The 14,466-nt window shown below is 36.0% G+C and overlaps 1 protein-coding gene across 9 annotated transcripts in view; it reads left to right on the top strand.

Annotated features, from left to right (window-relative positions):
- RALGAPA2 (Ral GTPase activating protein catalytic subunit alpha 2) overlaps nt 1-14,466 on the top strand; it is a 136,921-nt gene that overhangs the window by 18,105 nt on the left and 104,350 nt on the right. For 8 of the 9 annotated variants that reach the window (XR_008234687.1, XR_008234689.1, XR_008234688.1 and 5 more), the window contains exons 4-10: nt 2,926-2,983; nt 6,070-6,113; nt 7,011-7,185; nt 7,725-7,840; nt 10,081-10,219; nt 10,941-11,140; nt 12,743-12,973. Coding sequence is in view for 5 of the 9 variants with exons in the window: in XM_052783861.1 (XP_052639821.1) it covers nt 2,926-2,983; nt 6,070-6,113; nt 7,011-7,185; nt 7,725-7,840; nt 10,081-10,219; nt 10,941-11,140; nt 12,743-12,973 (963 nt within the window). In the remaining 4 variants the exon portion in view is untranslated. The remainder of the gene's footprint in view (nt 1-2,925; nt 2,984-6,069; nt 6,114-7,010; nt 7,186-7,724; nt 7,841-10,080; nt 10,220-10,940; nt 11,141-12,742; nt 12,974-14,466) is intronic. The other variant, XM_052783865.1, reaches the window with a different exon arrangement.

Below are 14,466 nucleotides of genomic sequence, written 5' to 3'. Positions count from 1 at the left end.
CAGCTAACAAGTGGTGGTTATTTATTTTGATCCTGAATCAATTGGGATGTGTAAACTGTAAAATTACTCTAAGAACACTGCTGAAGCTCTTGGGAAATATGTATTGTTTCTTTTGGCAACTAAAGAAAATTTATTTGTACATCATCAGATTACTTTCACAAACTTTCATTCATAATACATGAGTATGCTATGCCTGGTGTTTAAGTATACATCAGACTTTTAGTGAAGTAGACTTGTATTTTCTAAATATAATTTTTGTTTTACAATAAAGAATTTTACTGTATCATTTGACATATACTAAGATATGCATTTTCACTAGTAGTATTACCAGATTTTCACAAATTTCTAATACAGCATTCTGGTACAGAAGTGGTGCTTGGTTTTTTGGAAGTTTAATACAATTGGTTCTCAAAAGTTAATGTTTTGAAACAAATGAGAGAGAATTTACATCCAAAGCCAAGCTGTAGGTATCTCGTTAGTGTGGCCTGTGAAAAGAAATTGGTTTTGCTCTACCTACCTACTGTACTTCTTATAATGACTTAAACAATGGAAACAAAATATATGTGGTTTTGTCTGGTTTTCCATAATAAACGTGAAGATGTTTGAAGGTTCTTCCCTACAGTGTATTCTGATACTTGAATTCAGACCATTTTTTGCTGCCAGTTTGTCTTAGGGTTTTGTTTAATGGAGCCTTTCCTTGTGCGCTTTGGGCATGCAGTGTGTGATCGGTCTAACGTGAGCCTGGATACAGACCGAACTCTGCCTGCAGAGTGCCACCACTCTTGCAGTGACTTGAAGTATTCATGATTTAGGTTAGAAGCTCCTTTCTGCCCTGTGCCAAGTTAGGTAAAGATTAATGTCAGAAATAGTCTTGAAGTGGTGGGCTGCTAGTATTTTAATATTTAGATGGATAATGATAATTCTTTGTCTGTGGATCCTGCAATCTGATTGGCAGAAACGTGGTCCTTAACTAACAGGTAAAGCCCAAATGTGAATCATGGCCTCATTTTTAGCCAGTCAGATCCTTCATCCCAAGCGTGTTCCTCCTGCCCATGGACGGGGAGCTAGACCTCTGGCCACCAGCCGCCCACTCCTTCCTTCCCTGCTGCCACAGTGTCCTGGGGAGGGAGCTGTGGGTCTAACGCTGAAACAAAATACAGCCAGAACATAGAAGGGATGTGCCTGATTTATATTTTTATTCTAGGTAAACTTTTAGAAATGCCAAATACTGTTTGGGGAGCATGCGCTGTGGTAAATATGAGAAGGAAGACCAGTCTGTCTGTGTGACCTGAGGTCTAGTTCCCTAAGTCTATGAACTTGTCATGACTTCCATCTTCTGCCATGGAGAAAGGAATGTTCCATTTTCAAAAAGACTCTATTTTGAGTGTTGTATATAATTTCTGAAGCACTTTGTTGTCAAAAATAAAAAAAGTCTGTCTTACTCCATCTCTCAAGCATACTGTTTTAACAGCAATAATGATTCATGTGTTGGCCGTCTCTGAAGGATTGCCTAAAATGCCAATTCTTGCTTTCTTGGCTGTGACGCTTTATTTCCTCTTGTGAGCTTTTATGTGCAAAAAACCAACAAATGGGTCACCGTTGCTTAAATGACTTGTCATTCATTTTGCATCCTGCATGTAGTATTTCTGAAAAAGCAATGGCGCTTTGTTGTGCAGAAGTTTGTTCCAGTGATTTTGTTTGATAATTACAAGGAACTCTGACTGTTAGTAATTTGTAACATTGTTTAATTTAGTTTTATTTCCAAAAGTAGATGTTGAAAACTAGTTTCCCATTTAAATATATGTTCTTAATTTTGTACTTCAATGTCTGAGAAGTTGTAAGATCCAGGCGCATTTTTCTGTGAAATCTACGTGAAACCATGTTGTTCTCTCACTTTTTTTTGAGAGGCTGAGCAGTATTAAGTTAGTTGCCCTGTACTACTAATACACTTACTTGCCGAGCCCTAGTCTATACTGCCAATAGTTTAAAAGAGGGGAAAAAAAAGGAAGAAAAGGTGTCTTGGAGCCTGTTAACTTCAAGTCCTTTCAAAAGCCAAGTAAGACCCCCAAATAGTTTTGATTTGTCCAGATTATTTAACAGCATTACCATCCACTAAACTGACAAAGAACAACATTTGGTAGCCCCAACTGTTCTTTGCAACTGAGATTATAAGATTCCATTCAGGAAAGCACTTAAGCATATGCTTAAATTGCTTTGCTTTGTTGGTGCCCTGTAGCGTAACAAAACTAAGGGGGAATGGGTTTGACCACAACCTCTTCCTTTGTTTGATCTGCCTCTGTTAGGATCAGTCCAAAACTACAGAGGCAGGCCACTACATATTATTCCACATAAGTGCTTTATTAACTGCATGTGCTGTGAATTAAATTAGTCTAGCTTTGTGTAATTTGGCTCGGTTTCACTCACCAGCTGAAAACACAGGTAAATCATCTCTCAGTAAAAATAACTGCACCGCTGTTCATCTCTACCTTAGCTGGGAGATCAGACTCCATTAGTTGATGAAAAGACAGGCATAAGCCCCAGAAGCTCAAAATCTGGACTGTATCCATCTAGCAGTAGTCATTACCAGGCACTTCAGAAAAATGTAACCCAAAGTGAGCTGCTTAGAAATCTGTAACTTCATTAGAAATCAGTTTATATTCTGGAATACTAGGGTTTTGCAAGGTAGTGGGAAAGCGGTTCATGACAGTGTTGTGGTATTTATTCAGGACTATTGCAAGTATCTTTCTCTGTAACAAGAGAGTAAAGTATTGGGCAGGAGTCCTTACTATGATAGGTATTTGCTTTCTATTGTGTTCTCTGTATATATTACCATTTCATTTATGTCTTGTGTATTAGTTTCTATGTATCCTTTGAATGAGCCAGTTTATTATGGAAAATTTGACTATTTAGTTTTGTTTCCTGCAGAAAATATTGCAGCTACTACCTGAGAGGATTTTTTATCGATGGCATTTTCGCAGTATAGGTAAGAAGGAATGGTTTAAAAACATTCTAGTACAAATAACATCAATGTTTTCTGTAGTCACTTCCCTGGTTCTGCAAGTCCTGTTAACCACAGAATCCCTAGTATTGCCTGTACACAAATAGTACTTACACATGAGACTTGCAGCTGAAAATTCTCGAAGCAAATGGAATATCTTTTTACCTGCTGTAACAGCTTTATGTGTCCCTTGTTTTGTGTGGCTTTGGTTGCCTGCTTAATTTTTATTTTGCATGAATGCTCTTTAAATTTTTGCGTTCTTGGATTTACCTGGGTCCTCTTCCCTTTTTTCTCTTTCATGTGCTAGAAGCTATCAAGATGATGTGGGTTATAAACGAACACACCTTTTTCTAATTAGGTCTCCCTTTGTATTCACAGACTAATGCCAAAAATTAAGGTTGAGGGTTGTGGAATCTGTATGTGACTCTCTTGCAAATTTGTATTATGATAGTCTTTTGCAAGTGATCATATACGAGATGCCCATACAAATCCGTAGTACTAAATATTGCTCTTTGCCTCTTCCTGGAAGTTTATTCTGTAAAACTTAGGCTGTGAATAGGTGGCTGTTTGGTAGTTGAGCACAGGCTGTGCTAAACTGAATGCAAACCATCGGACTGCTGCAGTAACAGGAGCTTAATTTCTTCTGTGATATTCCTGTATTCTCTGTGCAGTTCAGTTCATTAATATTTGTGAAACGCAGTTGTCACACTGTTTGTGGAAATTAAATGAGGAATTTCCGATTTAGAGCTGGGATAGTGAAGGAAAGAGATTAAGGACAAATATAAACTTTTTAGTAGCTCTTACTGATCAATTTTTCTTTTAATGAGTGGTTCACAATTTTATTGGCCTTTATAAATGGAATTATGAATACGTGGTATTTCTGCAAGTTTAGCCCCAGCTATCTTTTACTGATCCTCATAATGGAGGATTTGCCAAGCATCACATTAGAATATGACATTGGCCATGACAGACACAAGATACCCATGGATGGCACTCACTTGGGCAAACCAAGAGACTATCCGTTCTTTCCCCACACTTCTACGGTATTTGCTGTACGTATTCAGGCTTCTGGAGCAAGAGAAGGAATAGGAGGAGTCCAGCAGAGAGAAGTCTTGGAGTTAGTAAAGCTCTGCTTTTTTTTTTTTTTTTTTTTTTTTCCTTAGTCTCCTGTTCATTCTGCATGTTTTGTGGGGCAGGTGTTCTGCAGAAAAAGGCTTCATAAGCACGGAACTGAAGATTGTATTGCAACACATGCATAAAAAAAGAGCAAAATAAAGTTGCCAACTTAGTAAGGCACGCACTTGCAGTACTTGGCTTAAAGCACTTCATGTTCTTCTGCCATAGTTTTTTCTCTTAAGCATAAACGTAATAGATATCTAACAGGCTTGGTTTAGTCACTCATGAACTTTGGAAATCTAAATTAGAAAAGCAGGATTAATTTTTTTGAACAACTGTCATGTTCTTTAGAAGTGTTCGTATAGGACTTTCAACTAGATTTTAGAATTAGATTTGAACACTAATGTGATGGGGAAAAAAAGTTGTATTGTCTTTAGTTTGAAGACAGTCAACTTTTTAATGATTTAAATATTCCCTGTGGCCTACAGTGCATATATAGTGAATGTTTTGATCTTGTGATCATGTAGAGGAGTCTGAAAGCAAAATTTATTCCTCTCCTTTTTTTGACCAGGTTGAATAAAGCTAGAGTTAAATGAGCGCAGAAATATTGCAAGGTGAAATACAATTATTTTGATAGTCAAAGCACCTTGAAATCCAATGAAGTACTTTAACTTGATAATTTCCTCCGAATTAAATATCTCTGATTTTCATCACTACTTTGAAAATGCTGCTTCTGAGTGCTACCAAAGTGGTCACAACATTTTGTTTTGCTGTTTGTTAAAGTAAATGTTATGCCACTTTGGGGGGGTTATATTTCTTCTAAGTAGTACTTTTTCGTCGTTGTTTGGTTTGGTTTCCGGCACTATTTCATCATCTGCCATGTTTTTCATCAGAACAATGAATTTGCTGTTGCAGAAGAAATAATGAGTGGAAGTTAAAGGTCAAGGAAAGGGCTGTTGTCACATTTCCAGTTAGTACTGACAAAAATAAAAGGAGACATCTGCTTGACCACTTTACTACCATTTCATCTGAATTAGTCCAGAACAAATTGGTTTTAGTCAGTTGTTTTATAGCTAATGTATTCTTTATATTTATGCTTCTCTTGAATAGTCATATTTGGATAATTTTTTAGCTGTGTCCAATAAATAAGCTACAAAATTTGGCAGTGCAATTATTTACAGCTGTACTTTGTGATTTGCTTTTTGCTTAACATTCACATGCATTAATATGTATTTGCTGTGTATGTTAATAATGTCCATTTAATACTGTGAAATGGTGAGATCTTGAGGGAAGGATCACATTTAAGGAATGTACCTAATTCACAAATCTAGGAGAAATAACAGCTGAGAGCTACATCATGTTATTTTTCTCAGAATTGGATTAAAAACATTTTTTACCTGAAGCATTTGATGTATAATCTCTCTCTGATTTTAAGGTCAGACATTTGAAGCTAGGGGCAGTTAGCCTGGTATTTCTAAAACCAGAATCAAAATATTTTGTAATTTTAATAGTTGTATTTTATAGACATGAATGTGGTATAGATTGCTAGCATCTTTTTCTTATCATTATTGTCAATATTAGTGTATTTGAGAGTATTAATCCTACAAGTTGGACTTTTCGATTTCTCCAAATCTAGTTAAGTAAAAATTTCCCCTAGATATCTTATTTTTAATGAAAATAATTTGAGAAATTGTCACCTGACTAAAACCAAAGTACCTCACTGTAAAGATACATTATATTTAATCATATAACACCGATGATGATGATGATTGTAATTCGATTCACTTTGGGTTTTCTCACCCCAGAGTTTTCTTTTTCTTAAACACCAGCACAGTAGCCACATAGTAAATGGCATTAAACTAGCCTTTTCTGTAGTATTTTTTAAAAAAAAACATTCTGGTGGAAAGTGACCATCTTAGTATCTGATATGTGCCTATTTAATTTTTCTAATCCAGGGTCGATTCTGAAGAAACTTTTGCACACTGGAAATTCTCTCAAGGTATTTCTCTGTGATGATGTATTCATACTTTTTTTCACTTCAATTCTTGTGAAGCATATTACTTCATAATTTTCTAATATCAGTGTTTTTCAGATTGTTAGGCTTTGTAATTCTATTTATTCAACTTTTAATAATAAATTTTGTTATTTTAATCCTAGATTATGTTAATGTTTATCTTCTTCAGTCATTTTGCTGTTCTAATGACCTTTGTAAAGTTACCTGGAGAAGGTATCAATATGTTTTGCTTAATACTTTATTTTTTCAGATCTCTCGAGCGCTAAGTATACTGTATTAAGCATGTTGGTTTCTTGTTTGCCAAAGAGTTTTAAATCTGTTTTTCTTTTTCTAAATATATTGCTAAAATTAAAATTGTGTCTTGTTAATAAAAAAATAAGTAAATAAACTTAGTAAACTTACTAAATACCCTACCTTGGGTGGTTTTGTTGCATCTTAGTTTTCATGAGAATCTTCTGATCTCAGTGATGTTAAGGACAATATCTTGCATTGACCTCTGTGGGGCAAAGATTTCGGACTTCGTAGGGCACAAAGTATTGGCAGCTCCCTGGTTGTGCATTACACTTGCTGTTGTACTTCCAGAGCCCCTTTTAAGATTGAGTCTTGAGACTAGCCAAGATGCATTTGGCCCCAGGAGCCTCTGAAGTTGGAGTGGTAATGCTGTCTCCTTGGAGTGCCACCACCTTGGGTACAGCTTGCTTCCACCCTTCTCTGCTCATGATTAAATTAATAATGTGATTACTCTTGGTATGATGGAAAGACTCACTAGCACATAGCTGGGATGAAAGTACTTGTCCTGCATTTTCTTAACTATTTAACTGTGTTACTGTACTTACAAATCTGTTTTATTATCCTTTTTTCTACAAAATCATCCCCCTGTAGATAAGATGTGAAGGAATCCGACTGTTTCTTCTTTGGCTTCAAGCGCTTCAGACTAATTGTGCGGAAGAGCAGATCTTAATATTTGCATGCCTTGTGCCTGGCTTTCCACCCATTATGTCCTCACGAGGTCCCTGTACACTAGATAACCTCATTAGTCCTCCTAATTTGCCAGACGGTGAGTAAATGAACGCAATTTCCATGATGAGCATATTGCCTCCCCGTTCCACCGAGGTCTTTGTAGAGCTATAGAGTTTCTTGTGGGGAGGTTGTCACATGGATGATACTATTTGTCTTTATAATTGAGATGTACTGAATTTGTTGAGCTATTGTATTTGTTGCAGCTGTATAGCCTTCTGATCTTGTCATTCTGGGTTCAGAACTTCTGAGAACAGAATTCAATTGAGATGCAGCTATATGAACATGTTCTTGCAAAATAAGCAGGTGTGTAGATTTACAGTTTATTGGTTAATCTGCAGGAATTGCTTGTGTTAACCCTTCCAAACTGCAGTAAATCAGAGGTTGGTGCCATCCTTGATTGTATGTGATAGGACTTGGGGAAATAACGGGAAGCCCAAGCAGTTACTGGGCTTCGACTTTGTACAACTTGGTAGTGCATTAATGATTATTTTCAAATTAATCTTTTTATAGAAAATATCTTTTATTTAACTATTTTCAGGCTTGCTATGGTTAAAATTTTTTTTTTTTTTATTTTAGCTAAGATTTTTCCAGAAGAAATAACCCCACTTTTGCCAGCTGTTTCTGGAGAGAAAATCGCTGAAGACCAAACCTGCTATTTTCTTCAGCTACTGTTAAAATACATGGTAATTCAGGTGTGGAGGATATGTTTTTAACTATTCATATTTGGAGGAATGTACTTGTGGTAGAAAATTAAGTCTACACTGTATCTATACGGAGCTGGTTTTGCCCCTCCTGAGGAAGAAGCTGTCTTCTGCACTTTCTTGTTCTTGTTTTTAAAAGGAAAATCATCCCAAAGGTATTTCCTTGTGCCATTTCTGGTGAAAATAAGCTTTTCACGCTTGTGGTAAGAATTAATGAACATTATCCAAACTTGCAAGATAACCGACTATTTTATGTGCTTGTTGTCGCATTTAGAAAATTGATATGGGGTAAAGATGCAATTTGTTCTCTTTGGACACATACATAGCTGAGAAGACATGTAAAGGACCACTGGAGAAAGAGATAAAAAAAGAAGAGATGGCTTCTGAGATTTTTTTAAAAGGATGCAAGTAACATGCACATCAAAAATTTTAATTAGAAATAGATCAGATTAATATGTACAGGAAAGAAATTAAGATAATGTATGTATTTAAAAAGTACAAATTAAGCAACATTTTAAATTAAGTGGAAACTGTATAGACAATCAACATTAAAGAACTCAGTATTAAAAAAAAGATAAAAGACAATGAAATAGTTTGAGATACTTTTTTTTTTTTTTTGTATCAAAACGCAAGACCAAAATGATAATTTGGAAGGGGTTTTGTCATCTTGAATAAATGTTTTATTTTGAAAAGTGGCTGTATAAAATGATCACCTTCCTGCATGGCACTCTTTGTCTTACATATCAGAGTCTCACAACACTTCAGTTAAAATATCTTCACTGTTCTTTTTATACGCTTATTACGTGTTTGGGATCTGAAAAAACTGACTGCACTATAAATCTAATTGCATTGTGGTTCATCAACATTCATTTATTTGTGTTGCTTGGTAGAGGGGAGCACAGTTGGGCAGTAACCTTACTACAGAAAAGAGGTAAGATTAAAATAATCTGGTGCAAGTGCAGAATGATCGCTCAGAGCCAGAACACAGAGCAAATCTGCATCTTCAAGAAAATTTATGTCTGTGACTGGGTAGAATTTAGCATGAGTCAGTTTATTTGCATAACAAATAAAATGATACAAAAACTCAGTAGTCCTTTTTTCCAAGCTCTACATGTGTATTTTGCAAAAGTAGGATATTGCAAATTCCACAACTTTTAGAGATTGGAAAAAGATCTAGTACAGATTACAGTAAGAAAATGTGTTTAAATAAATCTCATGTGACTGATGTAAACAAGTCAGTTTTTCTTTAACTTAATAAATTATCATCTTGGATATAGGTTCAGTGAACTTGTTATCTGCTATATACAGTTGGACAGGCTTTTCGAAGAGCTTTTACTGAAAAAAAGTTGAAGAATCCTGTAGTCTTTTGGTGTTGCTTAAAAAAAAAAAAAAGAGGTGGGCCTGAATTTAAAGTATGTGTCAAAAGAGAAACACTTTTAGTGCTCACTTGCATTTCACAAAAAGAGAAGTGATGTAAGAGACTAAAACCCAGGCAGGTTTAAGTCATCAGTGGAAAATGTGCTTCATTGTAGAGATGTCTACTTTTACCTTTCTTTGAAATTGCACTGGATTTTCTTATAGAAATAAAGAAAATGCACCTGTATTGGTGACATGCAACTTACTCCAAATTGAAGGTGTTTTAATATGAAAAGAGCAACTCTGTCAGAATTTGGCACAGTATTCCAAGGAATTGTAGTTCAAAACTGTTGGTGAATAGCAACTTGAAAGTACGTGTATGACTTCTGTGGTGATCTATGCAAGAACGGAAGAGTACCTTTAAAAATAAACTTAGATGTCAGCCTCTTCCTTGTCAGTGGAAATTACTTGAACCTTGAGTCAAGTTTTGCAGAGGAGTATGGCATATGTGTGTGCAACCACATGGGCATTGAGTATGTTTCTTATCAAAAATATATTTGTGATAAAAGTGTAGCCCAGAGTAACTTTGTCTAAATTTCCAGGTAAGAAGCAAATCTGTTAAAAACATTAATATGGCATTTTCTGTGCTTCACTGCATTAGAACAGCACAAATACGCTGATTTCTAATGAACTTGCTTTCTTTGATATGCTAAAGCCCACATGACAATATCTCATATTCTTACTGCAGTTTGTAAAGTTTTCTGGGACAGCGTTAATTTTTTATCTCGTTATCTTTTGTATTCAATGTGGAATCATTGTCAGTGTAACACATTAACTTAAAGCTTTTTGTTTGTTTCTCTAACTCCATAACAAAGGCTGCAAGCTTAGAGTGGAAGAATAAGGAGAACCAAGACACTGGTTTTAAGTTTCTCTTTACCTTGTTTAGAAAATACTATCTTCCTCACTTGTTTCCATCTTTTACAAAGCTAACCAACCTCTACAAACCTGTTCTTGGTAAGTAGTGAATTTTGTCTTTTAAGTAGAAAAGGAAATAATGGTGACTGTTCTCAGTAGCATCTCTGTTACCTGCTGGCTTATCACTATGGTTCTGTTGAATGAGGATTTTTCCTCCCTTCCTTGTTTTTCAGCTGTGTACAAGTGATTTTCCCCTAAATCTAAGCATCTGATTGAATTATGACCCAACCTATCTCCCTTCGCAGTCTTCCACTTCTTCCCATGTGTTTTCTTTCTTGTATTTCAGCTTGTACAGTACTCTTTGCACCCAAGGTAACTTTTCTTTCCAATGCGCTAAGTATCCTTTGTCGTCTTAGCTCTGGAACACTCGGTAGTGCAAAGATTATCTTCTCTTTCTCACTGTACTTTTTATAAACTTCACAGAGTTTATTAATAAATTAACTTACATTGTAGTAGGAGTAGTTCTTTGTTTCAGATTTTGACCTTTTTGCAGCCCTTCTCTTTTTCTTTCCTTTGTTTTGCGTGATACCAATTATAACCTTCAGGAAAGGTCTGTTCTTTTATGTTCTTTTCTTTAGGAGTAATAAAATTATGATAGAATGTAAGTATTAATATAATAAAAGCAGTCAGTCATTGCATCTGTTATTTCGTGTGGAGAAAATGTTGTTGGTGACATGTTCAATACATTTAACCAGAGTCTGGAAGCAATTACAGTTTTTTAAGATTAGTTTTTCTTTATCTTCTCTTTTTACCTCACCAGATATTCCTGATATAAGACCAAGACCAGTATACATTACTGCAACACGAAACAATGAAAATGTCTATAGCACAAAAATCCCATATATGGCAGCTCGAGTTGTTTTTATTAAGTGGCTTGTTACTTTCTTTCTTGAAAAGAAATACTTAACTGCTGTTCAGAATACAAAAAATGGAGGAGAAATGCTCCCTAAAATTATTCAGGTGTGCTTTAAAGTTTACCTCTTTTTTCTTATGTACATGCTAACCTTGCAAATGATCACAATGCAAGAAAGAAATGCTCCCCCTAAGTGAATAAATGATGTATTTGATTATTTGATTATTTTTTTTCTGTGATGGAGGGAATCTCTGAGGGAAACCCTTTAGTAATTTACTAGAAATTTTTTTTTCCTTGTGTGCCTTACTGGCTTCATCAGTATTATGTTTAGACTTTTGGAATTTAGTCTGTAAACCGTCAAACTTATTTGTGCCATGGACCATTTCCCAGCAACATCAAAGGCTGCTTTCTTTTCCTCTTGACTATAGCAGCTGTTTCCAATGAGATATTAAAAAAATATTTCACTTTCAAATTGCTGGTTGAGACTTCTGTAGGATTAGGGACTTCACAATGAATTTTACAGAAATAGATGCTTTTTCTTTTAAGATAGTCTCCAGCTTCCTGTTAACAATTTAGGATCAACGTCAACTTATATTCTTCTCTTGAATAGTAGGTCAGTGTCAAATCTGTATTCAGCGGAAAAGCATACATTAACTATTATGGCAGAACTGTATATTTTCATGTCAGTTGTTTTTGGAGTTCTTCATTGTAGAAGTCTGAAGCCCTCAACCAGCTAAGTGTAGCTTACTTACTGAAAGTGCTTGATCTTTTCTTTCTCATTGGAAATTCCACCTTTTGTATAAACTGCTGTGCCATTCCAACAGACGTAACCTGGAAAAAGAATTTTTTTCTTTTCACTGGATTTTATAGACAGCTGACAACAAATAAATATTCAGGTTGCATAAAGGTATTGCTGCCCTCAAAACAGAAACTGGTCAAAAGTTACCACTTAGCTGAAGCTGTGTGCCAGCTTTTGGCACATGCTGACTTCTTAGTGGTTTTGAAACTCACTGACTGTAGCCAGTGTCTCGCAAGTGTGGCTGATTATTACCAAAAAAGTTCATTGTGAAAAGCAGCAGAGATGTTATTGCTGCTCAGTTACTGCTCACTTGGTTGAACAGGGGCAGCCTTATTAATGTAGACATGAAGCAGAACTGCATTTGGGCGATGCTTTGAGTTAATGTAAGTTGGAGTTCTTTTTATGGTAACTCAAAAGCAGTTTTGTAGTCCTCTGTCTTCTCCTGACTGGATCATTTTAGCCAGACATGGTTCAAGATGTTGCAAAATACATGTAAAGCCAGAACAAAACCTGACAAAGAATTGTCAGGAATAATAATGTGCAAGAGTATGAGCCGTGTATAGTGGTATGATCCATCTTTTCCCAAAAATGAAGGGACTTGGGGATTCTTCTCTACTGTGTCTGTTCGCTACTTCCACCACCGCACCCGTCTCTTTTTTTGTCTTATGGAGTGGACAAGTCAGCTGTTCTGGGCTGGGGGGACCCATATGAAGTGTACATCATGCAGAGTATAAGACCAAATTCCTTCTTGGATCAAGTAGTAGACTGAAAATTACACTTCTTGACTGCTGGGATCCCAGTGTGTTGTGTGAAAAAGAGCACTAGTATCTTGAGTTCTGCATAAGTACTCCAGATTTTACTTGTACACTATTTCAGTTATTTAATTAAGCATGCATTTTATTCTGTGTAGACTGTTGGTGTTGTAAACCAAGATAAGAATGCAGAGCTGGAAACCAGTATGTCTTATGCAAGCGAGCAGGAGAGAAGCCATTCTAACAGCAGCACCTTGTCTGACAGAAGGCTCAGCAATTCCAGCCTCTGCAGCATCGAAGAGCAGCACCGGACTGTCTATGAGATGGTGCAGAGAATCCTCTTATCCACTCGAGGATATGTTAACTTTGTTAATGAGGTGTTTCGACAAGTAAGTATGTATGTTTAGTTGCTATTGTATATATATTTTTTTAAAGGAAATGTCATGGTTATGAGAAAGAACACTGTGGAGGCTGTTGGTCAGATAACTGGTCAAACTTGATGCTAATCACGCCAGCACCCTTTTAGTTTGGAGTCCTTCCTAGGTCTAGTTTTAACGATAAAATTATGAAATTTTTATAAGAACTGAAGCTTGTTGCTAATGCCAGACGGCAGCGTATCCCATTTGAATGGGCCACTTTATTTGTTCTTGGTATTGTGATGTAATTTAAAGGTGCGTAAAGAGTTATTGGCTTGCAGATTTATTATCTGAATTAGTAAGATTCTTGTTCCTGTGATCAATATCAGTATTTAATGTCTGTTTGAACATAGATTGCTACTAGTATTTTTTTATTAATTTGACATCTTTTCAATTGTTTGGGGATAAAACTACATGTGGACCTACTGGAGAGTCTTTTTTTTTTTTTTCTGGTACCAAGGTAGCAATTGGTTGAAGCAGCTGTTCCAGGTCACATAGATGTGCAGAAGATACTCTCCAGCGGCTGAGTGAGCACACATGCTTTATTATGAAGTATCTTGTGTGGCATGGTTTAGGAACTCCTTGCTCCACTGCTTTTCAGTGGGATGGATGGCATTTTGACAGGAAGGAGTACTTTTGTGTATGTTAAGAACTGCTGTGGCATGCTGCCCTCTCCTGGTGTTTGTTCAGAGTATGTAAGGTTAGACCAGCTTCCAGAGAACAAAGGCTAGCATGATGCAGTGCTTCTGTTTTTATTAAATATGATCAGTGTTTAGTAATTGAAACAGATAATGGTATTTGGATCCTTTTTGTGTTTATCTCTCACTTACAGGAATCTCACTAGTCACTGTGAATCTCCTTTTTTTTTTTTTTTTTCTTCTCTACTTTTTTTCTTTTTCCTTTCTACCCTACTACTTTGCCTTTCTGAAAGCATTCTGTGTAGTGCCCATTCATCCCACTGATGAGCTGCTGCTTCTCTAATATTCTAGCAGGTGGCTTCTGGCTTTTTCAGTTTCTGCATCCTTAATAACTTGACAGTGTCTGAGAAGACCTTTTCAGAAATTTCACATACACTTGTTATATGGCATATTTAAACTTGCTTTTGTTGACCCTTCAATTTTTGTTGCAATCAGCTGTTGGATGTTGCACTTCGTGCTGACTAGAGACAAGGAAATGTACTATATGATGCAAAGATTTTCCCCAACATGAGCAAGATATTTTTGTAACAGTTTTGCAGCTAAACTGGGTATGGGAAAATATACTATGAGTGACTGAGTACTCTGAAATGCAGTGCTATAGTTTTTGGCCCTGTTAATCATGGAGAGTGGGTAATCTAGTTGGAAGGACCTCTTCTTTAGTATGAAAAATGTATTTTCATCTCCTTCAGTGGTTTTGTAATATAATGCATATTGATATCAAATTTTTTTTTGTTGGCAAAATACATTTTTTTGTACCAGATGACATTT

This window comes from Harpia harpyja, chromosome 4, assembly GCF_026419915.1.
Source record: "Harpia harpyja isolate bHarHar1 chromosome 4, bHarHar1 primary haplotype, whole genome shotgun sequence".
Lineage (NCBI taxonomy): Eukaryota > Metazoa > Chordata > Aves > Accipitriformes > Accipitridae > Harpia > Harpia harpyja.
The sequence above is the reverse complement of the archived record's forward strand: the minus strand, read 5'-3'. Positions and strand labels throughout refer to the sequence as shown.